The sequence below is a fragment of the Neodiprion lecontei genome, chromosome 2, assembly GCF_021901455.1.
Source record: "Neodiprion lecontei isolate iyNeoLeco1 chromosome 2, iyNeoLeco1.1, whole genome shotgun sequence".
Classification (NCBI taxonomy): Eukaryota; Metazoa; Arthropoda; class Insecta; order Hymenoptera; family Diprionidae; genus Neodiprion; species Neodiprion lecontei.
This window is the reverse complement of record NC_060261.1, coordinates 12,925,367-12,946,942: the sequence shown is the minus strand read 5'-3', so window position 1 is coordinate 12,946,942 and position 21,576 is coordinate 12,925,367. Positions and strand designations below refer to the sequence as shown.

Here is a 21,576-nt window from a genome sequence, read left to right as displayed (position 1 = left end):
TGAGAGAGATGGAGTATGCAGGGTAACCCAGCGATATATATCTCGCCTACTCATCACGACGGACACAGTTTTCTCGAAGTTGACGGCATGGGTCGCTACCTGCAGTAGTATATGCTTTAAGAGTGCTGCCGAACTTATGGCAGTATTACCACTTCGTGGTATTAGAATACTGCAGATTCCACCAAATTCTTCGACATGCATCATCTGTGTTTTCAACTTTGGTCGTGAGTGAGGTAAATTCCGATTAGTGAAGGCTGAGAAATTTGGACTCAACATTTTTCAAGATTTTCCCATAGATTACAATGGCTGACGAAGTGATAAATGGAGAAGCATTGTCTCTGAAACATAAAAAAGAACGAAAAGAACTCCAAGGTATGATGTAAATATGACTTGGAATACATGAATCACATGCTTTACCGCTTTATCTCATCTAAGGGGGTATTCTAGTCTAAACCTTTTCACCGTTTTTCAACGAAATTGTTTTCTTAACCCTTAAAACTCCTGGCACAGGTGATACCGTTAATATCCGTATGCTGTATACGGAGTTATTCATTTGTCTACATGTCGGTTGCTTCAGTCAAACCACTGGCCAATTTTTGTCATTGTAAAAACAATCGTTCTTTATAAGGATTTCAACATGGGAGCACATATGATTATACCAATTTTATCAAATATACTTTTCTGCTATTATTTCTTTTACCTAACGTTTGCTTGATTTACATAGAGAACCTATTTTGCTCGTGCCTGTCAATGAGCGTAGTATCTGTGTTACTGTATAAGCTCTGAAGAATAAATGGTCAAATAATTTTTTTGAAATTCTCAAAATTGGTGATGCTATAACAATTCTCACAACTCGACTGCATAGCATGGAAACAACTGTGTGCTCCTTCTCTGCAGGAAGTCTATTGTAAGTGGCGTATAGGTATATATTTCGCCATAGAGTTTTTCGAAATTGTTGCAAATTTTCGGATCTTGGAAGGTTTGACAACACGGTCAGATATAGAAGCAAAAACCTAAATCAACGTTCACATACGTACCTACATAATCTGCGCAAGACCTATAGTAAGTTTATATTTTTCTCTACTTTCGAGTTAAGCAGACACATGGTAATGACAGTTTGTAGTGCTGATTTCTGTCTTGTCAGGCAGAGTGTAGTCACTAAAGAATGGTCAGGGCAGTACAAAATATCAGGCCCTTTACGCAGATCGAGCCAAGAAGACGAAATTTCACGGAATTGATGTAGCACGGAACAATGAACAAATTCCACTGGTGCATTAGCCGTAAAGTTGAAGAAATCACAAAAACTAAGGATGCACGCATCTTGCATACTGTACTTTTTCAGATTTTATTTTTAGCCAATTGCTGGCAGTTCCTATTTGTATAAAATATATTAAAAAAAAAAATTGTACTTTGACCAAACCCATGGCTGTGGATTAGGTTTCAAAATTACAGTTAACTGTGATTGCCCTCCACAACATATCAATTCATGTCGATTTATTGTCAAATTATACGAGGTAAATTGTTGAATCGTCACTACATTGTAGTTATTATGACTTGACCAAGGTGTAAATTTATTTTGTGGCATATGAACTTGGGACAAGCACTTTCTACAACATCTACTTTCATCAACATATATTACACCTATCTCAAAAATTTACATACCGCATCCAGAGCTGTTTTTAATAATGCCCTAAAAAGTATAATCGAAGAAGCGAGAATACTAAATTCTGAAGCTTAAAATCCAGACAGAGAATTCATTGTCAATGAAGATGAAACCTAGGAGAAACAAGGTTATAGTTCTTCATTTGGAACCTCTACACTCATTGGAAAATCCAATAAAAAAAAAGTGTTTGATGCAATTGTCAAATCAAGTTATTGTCAAGGGTGTAACCTGTGGAATGCAAAAAAAATTTAACGAATAGCATGCATATAATGAGTGGTCTGAGGAACATAAAGACAACTGATTTATAAATCTCAGGCACACCAGTCAAATGAAGATGATATTTCTAGGATCAATGTAGAAGAATGGTGTCAAATACACAACGTATATCAGAGGTAGTGACAACAAGCCCTTCAGAGGCATTTCAGATGACAAACCATATGGCGATGAAACCCTTATCAAGAAGAGTGTATGGGACACGTGTCGAAGTGAATGAATACAAGATTGCAATGCTAAGAAAGCCAACATGGGTATTAAATAATGGACGAATGTACCACATATTACGTAATGCAGAGGCTGAACAAGTCCTTGATAAGATTATGCATAGGCCACCTTTGAACAACAAAGTTCTAAAAGTGGTTGAATCGATTTACGACAACCTGACAGATAATTTACTGGAAAGATGCTTGGGAGGGAACATCCAAAATAGTAAAGTATCTCTGAACTCACTGATTTGGATTTTTGCCCAAAGGACATATATTGTGGACTTGCCACGATCGAAATTGTCACCTACCTAGAAGTTTCCATTTTTAACAAAGAGTCCAGCAGTACTCTACATATTTTTTCTGTCATGGGAATAGCTATTGGTCAGCGAACAAAAGTGTATGCCGATAACGAGACTAATAACAGGTTCGCTGATTTGAGAGACAGGTGTTATTAGCAAAAACAAAAGGTCAGATTACTCTCAGGCAAGAAATGCAGAACTGAGAAATGCCATGACATGCAGAAGCAAGAAGAAACCCTTTATGGCTCAGGAATTGCCGATTAATGGTTCGTATCTTAAAATTGAATTGATGTAGAAAATAGAAAATTTCTATAAAAATGTACAATTTTTGCAACCATTTTTATTTTTCAAGTAAGAATTTTCATCGCAATCCAATTAACATTTCAGCCTATCGAATGAATTAAAGAAAACACAAAAATATATTAATTATAAATTATTTCACTACATTATTTAAAATTTTGAAAAAATTAATTAACCATAAATCTAAGAAGAATTATTTATATTGATGATTTTAAATTTTATTAAATAATTTATTTTAATTACCTTCATTTATATTCAGAACAATTATTGTTATTAAAAGACAAAAAAAATATCTGAAATTAAAACTTCATTTTTATGAGACCGGCATTCAATAACTTTCAATTTCCGTTCGTATTCTTTAGTCCCAACCATAGTTACACTCACTAATTGCTACCCTTTTTGATTTTTCAGTTTCAGAAAAGCAGAGCACGCTGTACCGTTTTTTTTTATCTCTTCCCACGCGTTACGGAGTAGCGGCCGTAATCAACATAATTTTTAAATAAAAATATTTACAGAGTACCTCTAAATATCAATAAATGACTATAAAAAATATGTGGCAAAATATTTATCAGTTCGGCATAAAAAATTCCTGAAAACAGGTCAAAAATCTTTGTTTAAGACTAAAATACCCCCTTAAGATTACTGTTCATTATTTATAAAGGTTTACAATATTCATGATTAATGATAAATTTACTGTAATGAACCATCAATCAATATAAAAAAATTTAAGATGAGGCAAAAGATGTAACAAATTACACAAGTTGTTTCTAATTTAGATAACTATTCTTAATATTACTATTAATTTTATTATTCTTATTCGGTTTTGACCAGCTCAAATACAGAATTTGAAAAAATCTATCTGCAAGGGTGATAAAAAACGGAAAAAAGAAATAACTGAGGAAATAGCACAGCTGGAGATCGATCTGGATAAAAAGCAGGAGCAAGAGATAATAAACTCAAGATTGAAAGAAGCCCCAGTTGAGAACGAACATTTCTCAGCCGATGATAACCAGCCAGAACAGACGCAACAACGTATATCAAAAGCGCAGAAGCGAAGAGACAAGAAAAGCAATGCAGAAAAGGAAAGATATCAGAGGATCATTGAGCAGGAGGCAGAAAATGTTAATGGGAAAAGAAACGTCGAGACACAAGCCATAATAAAAATACTCCAAGAACGTCACCTCCGGATTCATGAAATTCCCAGCGATGGCCATTGGTAAATTCTTACTCATGGATTGTTCCTATGTCGAAAAAAAAGAATTATGGACGCTTTTTCCTGTTCATTGATCTGAAGTACCACGTTCTTGGACAGCAGTTGAAATTGTGCAACGAATTATTTTATATTCCAGAATTCTGATAAGTTTTTTTAATGAGATTACTTGAACTTGTGTCAAGCTACAATCATCATTAGAATGGTCATAAACTTCACTTTCAGTTTGTACAACGCGGTTTCTCATCAGCTAAGAGAAATAGGAGATATCCCATTGGGCTTCAAGACTCTTAGGGTGAAAACTTCGGAGTACCTCAAAGCCAATATGAACGACTTTGTACCATTTTTACACAATGCTGAATCAGAAGAAACCTTATCTCCTGAACAATACACAAAGTATTGCGACGATGTTGCAGGGACAACTGCATGGGGCGGTGCTGTTGAGGTATTAAATAGTACTGGAATAAATTTAGTCATATTTGAATGTTCAGTAAATTTTTTTCTCACTTTTGAGTAGAAATTACAGTTTTATTTGAAAGCAACTTTTTTTTTCGTCTAGTTGTAAGGCTTGTCTATAGCAAACAATAATCCTTGTGAAAGAACATTTTGAATCCAATTTCGAAAGACCACTTATTGAATTGAAAGTTTGCCTATTTAAATAACATAGAGACGGTGTCATTTCTTAAGTTGCTACTACTTATATTCATTTGGTGATACGAACACGATCCTGGAAGCATTTTGTGATAATTGAAATTTTCTAAATGTGTCCCTTGAGAAAAATTGGTAGTCCTTATGGTTCAAAAATTATAAACCACAAAATTGCATATTATGAAAAAATTTAGCTTGAAACGTCGTTGGTGGAAATTACAATTTTGTAAGGAATTTAATTCTTTACAAAATCCAGGATCAAGTCAGTATAAGTGTGACTGATTTTGAACGACAAGTTTTTAAAAAATTACATTTTTCCGACGAAGTTTAAATGAGATAACTTCGAATTCCGAGAAGACATTTTAAAATAGGATTTAAGATACATCCTTCCGGGAAATATTTGTTTTGTTATGTGCTATAAATTTTTCAGGTAAAGGTGGGACAAAATTTTGCTTTTAAATGAAACACACTTATAGATATGCTGAATAATTTGCTCATAAAAGCGATACTGATGGCTTGAATGCTTCATTTTAACAGCTACAAGTTCTCTCCCAAGTTCTGAAGTGTCCGATTGAAGTGATACAAGCAACTGGAGCCCCGTATGTTATAGGCGAGGAATATAAGGACGAAGGAAAAAAGGTCACCTTGACTTATCACCGGCACATGTACGGACTCGGTGCTCACTATAATTCTGTAACGAAATTTGCCATAAACGAAGAAAGTTGATCGACGTATCGAGTTAATTTCCTCAATCATTCATCACAATTGTCATGAAATTTTTTGCGCAGTGACGAATGAAAAAAAAATTTGTGAACAAACTAATGATGAATCATTTAACATCATTTATTCAAGCATTCGGAATCTGAAATTGAATCAGTTTTCGTTGTTATGACTTAAGTCTCACTGGTGTATTCTGTTCCATAAATGGATTCAATCGATTAAAAGAAAATATTTATCCCAATAATACGAGTTTGATTCTTTATTTGCAATCAAAAGAATGATGATTTAAAATTGAGATGATGCTCGTAAATAGTCACCGGTAACACTCGATTTTAGATAAAGTCACTATTCTTTATATCGACCCTAGATGTTAATCACTTTTGTTTTCAGCTTCCTGATTCGTCTCTCGGTTTTTGTTTGGGTCGTCTGGTTTCATAGCAGGGAAAAATAATACCTCCTGTAGAAGAAACAGGTTGTTATTAAACTTACTCAGTCTTTTCAAGTATGGGTAACTCAGAGAATACGGTACCTTGATGTTATTAGAGTCCGTGAGGAACATTGTGAGTCTGTCAATTCCGAGTCCCCATCCAGCCGTTGGGGGTAAGCCGTATTCCAAAGCAGTGCAGAAGTTTTCATCAACTAACTGCGCCTCGTCATCTCCTGCTGCTTTGTCGCTTGCCTGTTGCTCAAATCTGAGAACAATTTACAGATAGTACTAAACTTTCAGAAGTAGGTGTATTTTATATTTTCTGGAATAGGGATTCGATTTAAAAGATTTGGGTTAATTTCAAGGTTTTGTAGATTAAAAATGACACGATGAATTAGAAGACCGTAGAGAAAGTTCCAGATATTACCTTTCTCTCTGAACAAGCGGATCGTTCAACTCTGTATAAGCATTGCAGACTTCTTTTTTCATAACGAAAAGCTCGAACCTCTCGGTTAGTCCTTTTGCTGATCTGTGCCACTTTGCCAATGGTGACATGATTTGGGGGTGGTCCAAAATAAATGTTGGATCAACACATGTTTCCTCTATGAACTCACCAACAAGCTGTAAAGGGTTATTCGGACATGAAAGAAAGTGATTTTATTCTGATGAGTGATTAGATTTGTATTAAATGTTATAATAATGATAATAATAATAATAGTAATAATCATTGCCCCTAGAAGCTATAGTTTGTGTGGGGTATGAAAGGAAGTGGTCAGTAATCATCACTATGCTTCTGCAGCCACCTTAATTTGTTCAATAGAAACACCTACATTCTCATAGAGAGCATGAAAAATTGCAGAAAAAAAGTTTGCCCAAGTGTAGGCGGACCGAGTTGAAACTTCACTTTGCCGATTCATAGCCCGAATAATGTAACTCGCATTACAATTTTTGCAAGTTGCTACTCAAACCTTCTTCGACACACTGGGAATTTGAACCAAAGTCCCCCCCTTCGATAGTTTTGTACGTTAGCGCGATGCTACTAAGGTTGGCTAATAACATAATATTTATGCAGCTGACGGTTAGTGTTTTATCTAAGAAATAAAAAAAATTTAAGAAGTATATTCCGAACTTTTACCATTTCAAGGGTCTTGGGAACCAAAATGAAAACAATACAATTTGTTGTGAAATTCCAAGGAGATTCCAAGTTTTTGGGAAAGTCAATGCCGTGTTTCAAACACCTAAACTCACCTTGTCTAGAAGCCTGGCAGTAGTCCGCGGTGGAGGACACTCAACATTGTGTTTTTCGCACAAATCGCTGAGAAATTTTGCAGCTTCAGGCGTGTTCAATTTATCGGGTTCGGGCAGCTTGACGTTCAACATTGTTTCAAGTGTTTTGAGCATTGGGATCCGCTTGAAAGGAGGTGTGAAGTCGATTTCCACTCCTTCGGTATCTGGGCCGTCAGGGTGAAAAACTACCTTATACGTCCCGTGAATGCTCTTCACCATGCCAGACAACATGTCTTCGGTTATTGTCATCAGATCGTTGTAGTCCGCATATGCCATGTAAAATTCACACGTCGTGAACTCTGGGTTGTGGGTCATGTCTATTCCCTCATTTCTGAACTGTCTTCCTATCTCGTAAACTCGATCTATTCCCCCAACAACGAGCATCTGGGTGAAAACGATATTTTTTTTACTGCATATTACACTGAAAAGAAGTTAGTTAGGTTTTGTTTTTGCAATAATAAACTAAAACAATGAATTGGAGTGTTGGGGAACATGATAAAAATCTCAGTTGATTTCTCCCAGAAAAATGGCTACATGTAACTTTCTGTGAAGTTCGATAAATACAAATCGTTTCTCCTGCGAATTGAGTATGTATTCGTTTTCGAGAGATAGAACATCTGGGTTGTACATACTTTGTGGTAAAGTTCAGGAGCGACTCGCATGAAGAGATCCATGTTGAGATCGTTGTGATGTGTAATGAATGGTTTAGCAGTTGCACCGCCTGCTATCATGTTCATCATGGGTGTTTCAACTTCTAGGAATCCAATGTTATCAAGGAATCGGCGTACATAGGCGATTATTTTTGCGCGAACGTGAAAGACCTGCCTGACCTTATTGTTCAAAATAAGATCTAGATATCGTTGACGGAATCTCGTTTCCTGGTAGGTAAAATTTCGTTTAAAATCTTGAGGATAACCATAGAAACTATTGTAAAACAGTTAGTAAAATTATCTACCTTGTCTTTAAGGCCGAAGTGGAGATGGGGTAGCATATGCAAACACGGACTGAGCAGAGTTATGCTTCTCGGCATGATCGAGAACTCTCCCTTTTTTGTTTTTCCCGGATTACCGACGATTCCGATTATGTCGCCCCTCCTTATCTTAGCTGTATCGGAGAAGAATTTCTCCTCATCCTCGTAGTGCCTCGCATTGGCCATCACCTGGATTTTTACACCCTCGCCTCGCAGATCATAGAAGATCAGCTTTGCCCCCGACTCACGAATAGCGTGAACACGACCCGCAATGCTATGAGTTTCATTCTCTAGGACCTCACCTTCCTTAATGTGACTAAAGCTCTCTATGAATATTTCCAAGGATGTCGAAACATGGAACTTATGCGGATAAGGATGCTGCCCAGCTGCCTTAAGCTGGCTAACTGCCTGTGTTCGCAACTTGAAATATTCCTAGTAGAAAAAATAAAGAAACAAGACTATCAGAAACTGTGGAGAAATGGTCTTAAAAGACTGACTAAAAACCGATTCTAAAGCATATAACGGAAAAGATAACTCACTTAAAACCACATCAAATTGTTGAAAGGTCGAACTAAGTAATGTTGAAGACAAATGGACCGCACCCTCTGAATTAAAAGTTAAATAAAGAAAAGTGACGATTTTTCAAATATAGAGCAATGTTATTTGCACCAAATATTGTGAACATGAATGAAACATCACTACTATACAATAGAAATGATGTGAGCAAAATTAGAATTGGAAATATAATTTTTTTCTGAAAATGCACTGTTGCATCAGGGGCACACTTTTACTTACTTACTGCTGGAAACAAATTTCATTATATTTAAACTTTGAGAAATCGGAAGTTTTACCCATACCCACTAACATGATGATTTTTTTCATGTGTAATTGCTCATTTATTGAATATGCAAATGTTAATAGTGGATTACCTCTCATAAGAGTCAATATACAAATCTAAAAATTTGTGTGCATATTCAGATGGAAGTTTGGAAAAAACATAAGGCAGATTACAACTTCTGAATTGTTCTTAGTTCATCGATGATATATTTTGTAATGTAAAACAAAAGATGTACGAATTATGCAAAATTTTAGCACCAATATGAATAGCTTTTTTTTTTTTAAGGTAGGTAAATATGGCCGTCACGTTATGACCTTGGATCTTAGAAATTCTTTGTACCTAGACCACACAAGGGAGGTTACAAAAATCGTACAAATATTTTCAAGAAAATGTTTTCAGTGTAGTGTTTTCGAAAAGAAATGTTTAGAACATCAATGTGATATAATTAAGTGGTCAGTATTATTATATTTATATAGTATTGCCCTTAATATATTAGAATTTATTATCATGATTTTACTGAGTTAAATCTAAAGAATAAAATAATTGCAACTCACGCAGTACTTGATATACAATCTCTATAAATACAGACAAAAACAATGTTTTGAATACCTGTAGAAACTATGCCACATAAATCTTTTTCAGTTACATTTTTAAGGGAATGTTACGATATTATATATCCATACCTATAAAGGTCTATGAACCTTTCTGAAACCTCAAGTTACTAGGTTCAACAGTTACACAAACATTATATTTAGGCTAAAAAATATTTTGTAAAACATTTAAAAATAATTATGGGTATTTATAATTTGAGTCAAAGATCTTGATCGATTAAAGAACACATGACAAGTAATTTTTTAAAAAATGACAATCAGTTGAAAGTGAAAACTTCGTAATTAACTTACATTTGGGCTAATTTCCTCCTCTTCCTTTAGGGATGGTTTCTTATCCTTAACGGATGCCGCTTTGACCTCAGCCGCTGCCGTCTCTTTTTCAGCTTTTTCTTTAGCCTTCTGTTCGGCCTTTAGACGTCTTTTCAGCTCGCTGAGGTGGACAGAAATGATTGTTAGGTTAATTTAGGTTATGTTATGTTCGGCCCCATGATTTTTGATTTGTTTTTAAGTGGGAAATGAGACCTAAAGTTCAATTTCAATTACCCACCTCGAAAGAGGTTGTTGGATGGATATTCGTCGAAATACTGAATCTAGGCTTAACAAGGAAAGTTCTGTGAGAGAAGAGCCAATATTGCGAGAGCATTTGTTGGTTAGGATACGAAGCATGATGAATATACCGTGGAAGTTCCTAACCTAGACACAATTTGACACCATTCAAACTGTCAATATAATTACGTTCATGTACGAGATCGAAAACGGTACAGTCTGATAATTAATACAAGATTAACATGTCAAAACACAGGAGATCGTGATTGACAACGTGGGAGCCTAGAGCGACGGACGGCACGCGTTTATTTCAGGTTATTATCAAGAGTCCCGTGACTAAACTGAGTGAATATATGGTCACGCGTTTTCTGGGAAATGAAAATCATCCTGGTAGAATTGTTAACAAAAAACTTACAAAATTACTCACTTTTTTGAAACTTTTTCACCGTCGGTAGTATCGGCCATGCTGGTAACGTTTTGAGAAAGGGTCTCGCGTTACTACGTTGGCAGCCTTGTACTTTGGAGGAGGTCTGTCATTTTTGTGATTTTCGTCAATTTCTTCGAATTTTTCACCACTTTCTAGTCTTTACATTTTTCCAATACAAAACTATCAACTAATAACACTGGCATACACATTTGTAATCAAGTCGCGGATAGGTGACAATCCAGTTTGACTTCCACAGTACTGTTTAAAATAGTCTAGTTTCGATGTCGCTCGCATTAGCGGGATCACGGTTTATATGATTCGTCGCTCTCCCTCAATGTTTAAATTTCGAGTTTTTGTATTCCATTTCATAAATGAAAATTTTTGACATTCATGCAAATGCTAATTTTTTTACTTTTGAGGCAGTAGCTTTTTGTCGAACAAGCGATTATCTGATATCATAGGTATATCTTAGCTATTTCTCCGTCTTGGGTTTGTTTACACCACTAATTGCACATCAATCCTTGGCAAGCGACTTGCATGGTCGAAGCTTCTTCAATTCGAAGTTACTTCGGATTTTCGTATTGGTTTCAATGATCTGGGATGGGAGTTCTAGGTCTATTATGACTTTGAATGATAACTCAGAATGATTGAGCTGTCAAATCGTAATATCATTTATTAGCTCATATGGGAAAAGCCTGAGGCATAAAAACCCATGACAATATAACGTCTTATTTTACATGTATTATCGTTATGTGTACATCCTATCATTACATGATATCAGATCGGCTTAATGAAACGTACGTCGCCCGTTTGAATCACACCATAGCAATCTCGCGTATATGATACGTTGGTTTTTGCGTTATTTTCGTGTTCTGTACCGGGCGATCTTGAGCCGTCGTCGTCCCCTCGGTCAGAAGTTCACTGTCAAAGGATCGGAGAATCTTGAGCCGTTGCCGTTCTCTCGATCTCTATGACAAGAACTGTTTTCGTCAACCTCGTTACGTTAGATGTGTATTGGCCTTAGGCGTCATCGTGAACATGTTTTCCGAAGCGAGTCGTTCTGATGACTGGTACAAATTCGCGTACGCGTCTGCTCATCCGCGAAAATCAAACACCAGTGCTGCCACCAGTCGATAGAGCACGGCGATTTCGAGAAACTACGATGGCGCGATATCCAACGACCTTTAGTCACCAAACACGACTTTAGACTAATTGTAAGTCGACTACGTGCAATCATTATTTCTCTCGAAATGACGTCTATACAGCATCTGAACGAATCTTTCAAAATCAGCCAGGTTTATTTATGAAAATTCAAAGGAGTGAATGTCGCTGCGGTTTTTGGGGACGAAAAATATTTTGTCTCAGAATTTTTGTCTCGATTTCCATGAACTTTTTCTATGAAATGTACCCTCACAAATTCAAATACATAAGGCAACCAGAATATCGCAGCATCAAAAGCAGCAAAAATGCAATGAAATTTGTCCGTTTTTCTGCAGTAACTTTCGAAGAGTTATAATGTTAGAGATTTCGGACTACCCGCAACCGTTTATTCTAGCGAAACTACGTCGATATGTCTGCATGTCTTCATTCTAACAATCCTTAAACCATCTAAAACTTTGCACAATAATCAAAAAAATATTTTTAATCTCAGAATTTATTTTGAGGAACATGTTTTACTAGTTGGAAAAAAGGCTTCCGGCTTTCCAAAACGATAACTAGAATATCGTGGAACCAACAGCTGCAAAATTTTCTCTTACATGATCCATGCCATGTCTTGTAATTCAGGTATAGTACATAGTACGTGATTATCGATGTTTATCAGAACATTTTACCACGCAACATTAGATCAGTATGCATGTACAACATTCGTAATCATTGATTTATACAGGTATCTAATTTTACGTACATGTTGTCACATTGTTTATTAATCTCACATTCACTTCTCTTTCCATGGTGGAATAACATAACTACGAACATACCCCTTAACGAATATAATCTTAATTATATATTTTCCTATGGAAGCAAAGAGGAAAAAAATTGCGAAGTATTGAATCCATGTCCACTTCAATTCTTCCCATAGTCCAGGCCGATAGTGAATCATTTCCTCGGAATAAAATATTTCCGTTTGTACGACAGTTTCTTTTTCGACGGAAAATCCTCTCTCCCACGTCAATTTGTCATTTGCAATTTGAATCGCGACTTAAATTCAAATACAATATTCAAATATTAATAATAATTTTCTGTAAATTTCAAATTATAATCCAATGATCAGTTCAACTTACATTTCCTTCTTGCATTTTCTGTGAGCAATTCGAACAGTGTAAAATCATTTATATCTGTAGAATAATTGTAAATATCATGGATGCCCTGATTGTGCAATAGAATTTTCTGATCCAATCGCAAATCACCAACGATCGAGATTCTCTGAACATTTGTAGGTATTGTGTATTGAAGAGCAGCCATTGTTTCCATTGCCAGTTTATTTCTCTCCTAAAATTCATAAGTAATAAAATGTAATTTCATTTTGTCACTGTCAGATTATTTTTATATCATTCATGTGATGATTATGTATATCTAAATAAATTTAATGGTAAGTAAACAAACCCTCAACTCGTAGTTGAAGAATAGTAAAAGCCTGACGGAATTTATCGGGATTTTTGCAAAGAAACACAATTCGAATTTCAAAGCATCGTTTAGCCCATCGTTATTGTAGTCAAATTCCTTTACCTGAACGTTCAAAATAACAATATTGAATAAATGAAACAATATTGACACTGTTCATATTTACAATACTGGAAGATCACACCTGTATCAACTTAAAGTAATGATTAATGTATTAATAATTTATTAATAATAATGTGCCACCTTTGTTATTGTACAACTGTCCGTAATGCTGTTACCCTTGTAACTACGAAAAGTAGAACAAATAATTGGGCCGACATCGTCGTTACTCTCGGCTATCAATAAATATTTACGTGTAAATATTATATTCGGTTTTTCTGTGTACGCGTAATTCCGGACCGAAAAGCCTGGAATTCGATAGACAAAGTTGGGTAAACAATTAATGGAATTCAATTTACAATTGCACACAAGTATTGCTTAAAGTTGGAAACTCGCCTCCTGTCAAATGAATTACAATAATTGGAATTAATAGTATTGACAATGTAACAAGTAGAACAACGAGCGTTCCGCGAGAGCGTAAATTTGATTTATATTTATATTGCACGCACTCGGAAAATATATCAACCACCGGCATGTTGCCGCTTCTGGTTGCTTAGGCAACTGTCGTAAACTGTGGAAAATAAAGTACACACGAGGCTAGAAAGCTGTCCCCTTAATTTTTCTAATCTGAAGATGGCGCTGGGTGTCGCATGCAGTGTTCATTTTTTCCGCTCGAATCTACCTAACAATAAAAGTATTTTTTACTGTATAGTTTAATTCACATCGACTCAATGTCTTAAAACGAAAGTTCAACAGTTTGCACGACGTTTTTTGTGCCTTGTAATTTCTTGAATTAATTTAAAACGGTTAACTGTTTGCCAGTCTCGGCGCCATGTTGGAATTCTTAATTGCATGTTAATCAGATATACATAAGTATTTACATAGTAAAAGATGAACCGATTACATGAATGATTATGTGATTATGTATCGATAATATTTATAATAAATTGGAAATATGCAATTGTACTAATGGGATCTTAACGTATAATATATAATAAAATTATAATATTATAATATATATTATTTACAAAGGTAGATGTAAAAAATTATTCTTGTAGTCTGTAGTTATTTACAAATTGCAAACGTATTACTGATATTTAATCAGAACGTGTTTGTGTTTTACTGGAAATCGTTGAATCTCTATACAAATACACTTGACTAAGAATGGAAAGGTCTACCATCACTTGAAGAGCTCCACATATTCCAAATTGCACAGGAGCTTCGCGCGCAATGAAGTAGCATGTTTTGAACGTGTCGCCCATGGTCCACATGGCCACCATTGTAATACTGGGAACATAATCAATGCGTTAGATAAAACAGAAAGACACCAGCGATGTAAATTTTTACGGGTATATCGTTTGGAAGCAATATTTTATTTTTGACCTGAAACTAAAAACGGTTTTTACACAGTAAAAAGGAAAAAAAATACCTAACTGGAGAATATCTCTTAAATTCAATTTTAAAAGGTCGTTCTCGAAATTCAAAGGTTCTCATTAACCTTACACAGAGAAGGAGTTGTTTTCTTTTAAATTGTTACCACTGAGGCACATTTAATTGTACAGAATTGATCCTGGCAGCGTTTTATAGCAAATTAAATTCTCTGCGAAAGAGTCCATTGAGCGAAATCAGCAGCTCAAACGGTTCAAAAGTTTTAAATCTAAAAGGATTTTTGTTTAATTTCGTTTATACATGTCTGTACTAGATAAATTATTCCCTTTACCGTAAAAATTCAAATTACAAATTTCAAACGTAGTCAAGTTCGGTGGTAACATCATAAAACAGAAGTAACATCTTTCCCATGTTACTTAAATAGGAAAGCTTCAAATTCCAAGACAAGCATTTTGAAATTGGCCTTAAGTAATAACCACTTATAACAATTTTCAATTTGCTAAATATAACAAGTTTTGAGGTAGGAGAAAAAAAAATTTCGGAAAACCCTAATATACATACTTCCAGCATATAAAATAAAACATGTCAAATACTCAAACATATGGAGATGAATACGCAATTGTTTTGCATCATTATTTCAAGGACAAGCAGAAAATATCGAAGAAAGCCTATGGTTTGTTGTGTATGTGTTGGTTGTTTATAAGAAAGAATCAATTATACAAAGCCTCACCTCATTCCATCCGTTGACTGATTACGGAAGTTGTGAAGCAATTGAGGAACACCAAGCATTGCTTCTGTTAGAACTGCGAGCAGTCCAACCATCTCAACAAATATTAACACATCCACAAAAAGATACGTGATCACAGCACCCACTGCTCCAAATAGCAGTATAAAATCCAGGTAGGATTGAAAGTCTGTCCATTGCCAAAAGAATTTAATGTCCAAATCTATTCAAATTATCTGTTTTTAAGTGAGTTACCTATAACTATGCTTTGTTTAGATTGTGTAAATAAATATGTATATCGATATAAAGATGTGTAAGAATTTCAATCAATCCTTCAATAGCACAAAAATTGTACATATATGAATACAATAATTGCAAATATGTAAATATATTCATTTATTTTCGATTTACACATACCTGTGAAGACTCTCTCCTTTGCTTTGATGATCTGGTTTTTGTTCTTTACGCTAATGCATAGTTTTATCATGACTAACATGGTTATATTCATCAGTATGCTTTGAAGTAAAAGAGGAGTTTCGAAATGCTTTCCAAACCTGACAATATAAAGAATGAAAGAAGTAAAATGAATAATACGAGTATGTTGGTATCAAGTCTTAGCGACAGATACTAACCAGAATAAGATGCGTAAAGTATTGGCAATAAGCAACGCGAGACATACATAGAGTGAAAACCCTTCAGAATCCTCTTTACGTTTAATCTCTCGATACTGAGGAATGTATGGCACAACACCACCAAATATCATCGCTCCAGAAGCAACGTAGCTAGCCAGCTTTGTGATGCTTAATTCTTCATAGCCTTCAAAAATGTCACCCATTTTTACTGAACTCTGTAAAATACTGGTGATTCTGAACGTTCGAGAAATTATCAATCTTCTTGAGGTTATGTTGATAATAGGAAATTTTATTCCTTATAGGAACATCATGATAATAAATTATTGTAAAGATGAATAGGCCTAACTTTCAAAGATACTTCATGTGAAATTCATATATCAATAGTAAACTATGTAATCTTTCAATTTATATACTATATGATAGGGTTTGGTGATTCATATTTCTTGTATACAAACAATCTGGATGAATTTGGTTGTTAAATGGTGTGTAGCATGTGTGTAGATGGCATATAAATGCGTATACGTGGCATACACAATACATGAGATTGCAAAACTGTATCCATATACCTATAATGGATTGGCAGCACTGAAACCAGTTTGTGTCTTTTTTGCGCTCTGCATCGTTGACAAGCCTCTATCTCACTCTGAAGGAATTTAGTATAGTGCTAGGGTGTAGTGGTAAAAACTGGATTAGATTCTCTAGGAATCCCGTCCTCCTCGGTAGTACGCAGTAGTTTGAACAATTCTTTACGAGTCAGAGAAAGTTTACCAATAATGAAGCATAACATTAAAAATTTCCTGAAAGTGAGATATAGTTTGCAGTTTACAATTTTCAGGAGAAGGAGAGACGTACCCAAAATTTTTGTCAGTGCAGACAATCAATGATAGAATTTCACCCTAGGAATACGACCAATTCCGTGTACTAGGGTGTACAGAATGTGAAGTGACATAAAAAATAATGAATCACACGTAAGTATATGTATACACACCAGCTTACACCGTGGCACGCATATATATATATATATATATATATATATTTAGGTAAAAAAGTTCCCTGATCGACGTGTGGTTGAGGGTATCAGCCATGTATCAGTATTAATGGAGAAGTAAATGTAAATATAAAGAGATGGATCAGACAGTGACTGAAGAAAATTTGCAACAGATATGCGCGAAATTATCTGACACGGAGGTACAAGTTAAATCAATATTCCTAAACCTTTCACACTGTATGATGCATTGGAAAGTCAAAGATAAATGTTTGATTTCATTATTTTTCAGGTCGCTGTAAACAATGAATTGGATCTTATTTTGTCCAGATATTGCCATGTCGAAGCGAAATTGCAGAATATCAGTAAAGTTCTTCCTAATCTTACAATAATCCATTCCGAAGCTGACAAACTGGGAGAAATGATCACGTTTACCAACAGGCTTGCTGAAAATGTTAGCGCCAAAGTTAGACGACTGGATTTAGCACGTGTATGATATACACTTAATTTTATATGCATCTCATTTGTTCATTCTTTTAAGATTTACTGTTTTATTTAAACATTATCTACTCAGCTGTAACCCATCTATTCGATCATTCATTTATATATTTACTTATTCATTCAATTACTCAGTATCATCGGCTGAAACCTTTTGCAATTGTTACTGTTTTTGCCTTACTAATATTTGTTAAATTAATCTTACATACCCTCGCCAAAATTATTTTCTCAGAATTTTCTCATAATTGAAAAAATTGAAACCATTAAAGATATTCAGTTTAAAAATCAGCAATAAAGAAATTCATAGATTGAATTATTTCATTAGTTTAAGTGAATACAATTTTGAATTGAATTTCAGAGCTCGTAAGACTGCTCTCTTTAGCAAAGAATGTCATAAACATTCAGTGAGCCCAAAACTTCTCTTATACGTTTTTCCCTTCCCTCAATCTTTCATTTTTTTACCCTTTCCGCTTCCATAGTTCTTTCAGATGCTTAAATCTTACTTAGTATTTCTACAGTTTTAAATATTATTATAATTTTTTGTTTATAGAGCAGAGTATCCGAGTGCCAGAATCGAGTGCACGATGTTCTCGATTTACAGCTGTGCAGTCAAGGTGTTGCTACAGCATTACGGAATGAGGATTATGAACAAGGTGCTGCCCATGTGCATCGCTATTTATCCATGGATAGGCAACTCCTGGAGCGAACAGCTCAAGACGTTTCTGGAGATCACACAAGCATTTCAAGTTCACTAGTTACACTTCAGCAGGCTGCGCACCAGCTCAGAACAGTCATAACTCACAAGTTTGACGAGGCGGTAAAAGACGAAGACTTGGCGTCTGTCGAACGATTTTTTAAAATATTCCCTCTATTGGGAATGCACAACGAAGGCCTCAGCAAATTTTGCCAGTATCTGTGCACCAAGGTAACTGTTTGTCAAAATAAAATGAATGTGTGTATGATCTATTCATTTTTTATCTTATCTAATTTTTCATTCAAGCTCCAAGAAACTGCACAAAAAAACTTAAAAGCTGCACTCGACGCTAAACAGACAGACAAGCGAGCATCAGTCATTTACGCGGACACAATGACCCTCTTGTTTGAAGGAATCGCACGAGTCATTGAAATTCATCAACCAATTATAGAAACTTTTTACGGCCCTGGAAAGTTGCTACCTACAGTCGTCATTTTGCAAAAAGAATGTGATAGGTAAAATAAACTTGTCTCAATGTTTAGTGACATTGTTGCACAGTTTCATTCACAAATTTGATTTTATAATTGAGGGATTTTTGTATTCAACTATCTTCCGTTTGAGGATTAATTCTGTTGCCTTCATTTGTAGGCAGATAAAAAAAATCATCAGAGAATTTATGGTACATAGAAATGTTTCGAAAAAAGTACATGCAATAAATGAACTGCTTCGCAAACAGAGTGCAGACAAAATTGATCCAAAGGATCTTGACTTACTCCTTGGGGAAATAACAATAATGCATTCTCGTGCCGAACTATACATCAGATTTCTACGAAGAAGAATAAGCGTGAGTCAACTGTATTTCATGATTGTTAAGTAACATGTCAAATAACATGTGATGGGTCCTCAAAACCACGAACTTGTACCCAAAATGATATATAATGCCAATGTATGCTATAAAGCTTTGACTTTCTGCATTAACAGAACGACTTGGAGATAGGTGTAGCGAACATTGATCAGCGAAAAGATCAACTTCAGGAATTTGAATTGTATATTGGTAAAAGTGAGCTAGCTCATGCGATGCAGGAGCTGCTAGGTGCTTATCTGGCATTGGAGAGATATTTTTTGGAGGAAAGCGTAAACAAAGCGGTTGGAATGGACACACTGGACCAAGATCAACAAACATCGAGTATGCTCGATGACGTTTTCTTCATAGTACGGAAATGTGTAAGGTGTGTTCGTAGTTTGAACGCGTAACTCCCTGGTTTATTCATTGAGGATGTATATATAAGTAGATAGCTGAAAAAGTGGTTTGATTTTGGGAATTTGTATCTCTACATCCAGCTGTACGAATAGATTAGGATTTGTTTTCTTCAAAAGTACGAGACTCGAGCTTCATTCACATGATCATTTTATTAGCATTAATTAATAAGAAGCATTGCTGTTAATGATACCGGCAACCATTTTGCTTGGTGACATGTTTAGCAATGGTAATTTGATTTCCCAAAATTCACTCATTTTTTCAGTCACCTGTTCATATCCCCTTAATTCAGGCAAGGTTTCAGACTATCAGATATTTTTCAGACGTGCTATCTCAAGCTGGAGCGTTGATGGTGTTTGCGCCGTTGTTAATATGGCCTGTGGCATTCTCGAAGGGGAATTTGCAAGCCAACTAAGAAGCAGACTGCGCCAAGGATATCCCGCAGGATACTTAGACTTGGCTCAAGCTTACAACGCTCTCCAGACGAGCATACAGCATGGTCGTTTACAAGCATCGGACACAGAACTTGCACGGCTCATGTTTTTGGTAGTATTTACTTCTCAGGGTTCAAAACTTTTCAGTAGATGTGATTTTGGACTGTCGTCTGCCTCCGTTTGGTCATGTCGCTATCATAAGTTTTTAAAAACACGCTAATATGCGTCAAAACACAAATTCATTACAAAGTTTTCAAATTTACACTCATTTCAGGCGTACCTGAACAATACGGACGTCAGCATCGAACATGTCGAAACATTGACAAAGAGCCTTGGGGAAGAGATTGCAACGGCATTTCCCAATATGCGAGAAAAAGAGAGGGGTAAATTTGACAGCTGTTTGGCTGGATTACGAGGCGTGACGTCAACTTTGCGTGCGGTTGTCGACTATGGGTTAGAACAGTTACGTGCAAGCGCTGTCAAACCTAGAGTAACGCCTTGGGTGGATTCATTTTTGTCGTTAAATCATCACATAAACGAGGTAGAGTTGCAAAAATACCCGCCAGTAAAAAACGATCGAATAAATGGCCTCTGATCAAAAAATGAAATTGAAATACTCCATTACAGGATGAATTACTGGGATATGAAACCGAGGAACCGTTCGTTCAGACTCTCGTGATGAACTTGGAAGGGTTGCTGCAGGTGTTTAAAGGCGGACTCACACCTTCAAACTATGACGCACTGATCGGTATTCTCACAGCGGAAGTTACCGCCCGTTTCGAGAAAGTCGTTCTGAAATCAACTTTCAACAGGGTACATATTTCCAACAGGCTTATTCACCATCTGCACAGCTACTCACAATAGCACAAATAGCTCTGGTTTCAGTGAAAACAGGCAATTACGACGAATAGTGGCTGTGTTGATGGGTTTTCTTTCCATCTGCCTACGAGTAATTACTATTTTTGCTTTTTTTCTCGCTGCCCAGGCAGGCGGACTTGTACTTGACAAGGAAATACGAGCTCTGGCAGGCTACTTAGCCGCAGCAACTTCTTGGTCTGTGCGTGACAAGTTTGCAAGATTGACTCAAATCGCAACCGTTCTCAGTGTCGAAAAGGTTGAGGAACTCGCTGACTATTGTGGCGCTGATGCTGTCGCCTGGCGATTAACTCCTGCTGAGGTCAGACGCATCGCTTCTCTGAGAACAGACTTAAGACCTGAAGATATCAAGAGATTGAAATTGTAATTCGATATTACAGCTACTTGCATGTTTACGAGAACATGAATTGTGTAACAACAATGACAATACAACGTTATGGTATAGAAATGCTTTTTGATTTTTAACCCTCTCGAGAAATCGGCTTGTTTCACCTAAACTTTAGTGTTTAACGAAACCGTATTTCGATTAAATGCGCACAGAGTTTATGAAATATAATCTACATTCGATCAGTTTTTAATCACTGTTAGCCTTTGCAAATGCTTTGAAAGGTGGCGTATCGCTTTCAATTGCATAAAACAAAATATAAACGACATGTCTTCATGTTAAGATACACAACATAAACAATCGTGAATGCCAACCTCTGAATTTAAATTTAATTTGGGATCAGGATAATTGCGCAATGTCTGATTCAGGTGAAATTGTGAAAGAGAAAGATACTGTGAATCCGACAGCATATGACTGCAATATCTTGCTGCAAGAGAAAGGATCTGCTGAATGTGTAAAAAGAAATTTTGCATCACAGCCTTTAATTTGTTCGATGGATGAACAATTTTTGGCTAGAAAAATTTCCTCGGCTCCTAATATTGGGATAGAGAT

At 35.7% G+C, this 21,576-nt stretch overlaps 4 protein-coding genes across 6 annotated transcripts; 2 read left to right on the top strand and 2 right to left on the bottom strand.

Moving 5' to 3' along the window:
• The first annotated feature begins 76 nt into the window (after positions 1–76).
• Positions 77–5,755, top strand: LOC107216544 (deubiquitinase OTUD6B). The gene is made up of 4 exons (XM_015653767.2): positions 77–372; positions 3,576–3,960; positions 4,180–4,399; positions 5,140–5,755. Exons 1-4 carry the CDS (start codon positions 303–305, stop codon positions 5,326–5,328), a joined length of 864 nt encoding a protein of 287 aa, XP_015509253.1. The 5' UTR covers positions 77–302; the 3' UTR covers positions 5,329–5,755.
• Positions 5,554–10,619, bottom strand: LOC107216543 (lysine--tRNA ligase). 2 transcript variants are annotated; one of them, XM_015653766.2, is made up of 8 exons: positions 10,429–10,619; positions 9,747–9,885; positions 7,992–8,438; positions 7,669–7,914; positions 6,998–7,420; positions 6,177–6,370; positions 5,852–6,014; positions 5,554–5,779 (listed from the first exon to the last, which is right to left on the bottom strand). In XM_015653766.2, the coding sequence occupies exons 1-8, from the start codon at positions 10,464–10,466 to the stop codon at positions 5,693–5,695; spliced, it is 1,737 nt and encodes a 578-aa protein (XP_015509252.1). In that variant the 5' UTR covers positions 10,467–10,619; the 3' UTR covers positions 5,554–5,692. The 2 variants fall into 2 exon arrangements, with proteins under 2 accessions (XP_015509252.1, XP_046587009.1); XM_046731053.1 differs by lacking the exon at positions 10,429–10,619 and adding an exon at positions 10,003–10,314.
• A 123-nt stretch (positions 10,620–10,742) lies between these two features.
• On the bottom strand, positions 10,743–16,437 carry LOC107216547 (solute carrier family 66 member 2). Of its 2 annotated transcripts, none has more exons than XM_046731055.1 (7): positions 15,895–16,437; positions 15,680–15,816; positions 15,269–15,452; positions 14,328–14,436; positions 13,033–13,155; positions 12,711–12,918; positions 10,743–12,627 (listed from the first exon to the last, which is right to left on the bottom strand). In XM_046731055.1, exons 1-7 carry the CDS (start codon positions 16,095–16,097, stop codon positions 12,365–12,367), a joined length of 1,227 nt encoding a protein of 408 aa, XP_046587011.1. In that variant the 5' UTR covers positions 16,098–16,437; the 3' UTR covers positions 10,743–12,364. The 2 variants fall into 2 exon arrangements, with proteins under 2 accessions (XP_046587011.1, XP_015509258.2); XM_015653772.2 differs by having other exon boundaries at positions 15,269–15,485; positions 15,895–16,436.
• A 98-nt stretch (positions 16,438–16,535) lies between these two features.
• On the top strand, positions 16,536–21,087 carry LOC107216545 (conserved oligomeric Golgi complex subunit 4). The gene is made up of 11 exons (XM_015653768.2): positions 16,536–16,862; positions 16,935–17,082; positions 17,172–17,369; positions 17,928–18,302; positions 18,378–18,586; positions 18,720–18,915; positions 19,053–19,300; positions 19,653–19,875; positions 20,038–20,304; positions 20,391–20,576; positions 20,749–21,087. The coding sequence occupies exons 2-11, from the start codon at positions 17,020–17,022 to the stop codon at positions 21,004–21,006; spliced, it is 2,223 nt and encodes a 740-aa protein (XP_015509254.1). The 5' UTR covers positions 16,536–16,862; positions 16,935–17,019; the 3' UTR covers positions 21,007–21,087.
• Positions 21,088–21,576: the final 489 nt, after the last annotated feature.

Coding starts and splice junctions, on each gene's coding strand:
- LOC107216544 (XM_015653767.2), top strand. CDS start 303: ATGGCTGACGAAGTGATAAATGGAGAAGCATTGTCTCTGAAACATAAA. Junction 373..3,575: donor AGAACGAAAAGAACTCCAAG/GTATGATGTAAA, acceptor GGTTTTGACCAG/CTCAAATACAGAATTTGAAA. Junction 4,400..5,139: donor CATGGGGCGGTGCTGTTGAG/GTATTAAATAGT, acceptor TCATTTTAACAG/CTACAAGTTCTCTCCCAAGT.
- LOC107216543 (XM_046731053.1), bottom strand. CDS start 10,121: ATGCTTCGTATCCTAACCAACAAATGCTCTCGCAATATTGGCTCTTCT. Junction 9,886..10,002: donor ATCCAACAACCTCTTTCGAG/GTGGGTAATTGA, acceptor TGTCCACCTCAG/CGAGCTGAAAAGACGTCTAA. Junction 7,421..7,668: donor CTCCTGAACTTTACCACAAA/GTATGTACAACC, acceptor GTTTTCACCCAG/ATGCTCGTTGTTGGGGGAAT.
- LOC107216547 (XM_015653772.2), bottom strand. CDS start 16,097: ATGGGTGACATTTTTGAAGGCTATGAAGAATTAAGCATCACAAAGCTG. Junction 14,437..15,268: donor CAGTCAACGGATGGAATGAG/GTGAGGCTTTGT, acceptor TTATGTTCCCAG/TATTACAATGGTGGCCATGT. Junction 12,919..13,032: donor TCTTCAACTACGAGTTGAGG/GTTTGTTTACTT, acceptor TATGAATTTTAG/GAGAGAAATAAACTGGCAAT.
- LOC107216545 (XM_015653768.2), top strand. CDS start 17,020: ATGGATCAGACAGTGACTGAAGAAAATTTGCAACAGATATGCGCGAAA. Junction 18,916..19,052: donor TTCTACGAAGAAGAATAAGC/GTGAGTCAACTG, acceptor CTGCATTAACAG/AACGACTTGGAGATAGGTGT. Junction 20,577..20,748: donor TGAAATCAACTTTCAACAGG/GTACATATTTCC, acceptor CTCGCTGCCCAG/GCAGGCGGACTTGTACTTGA.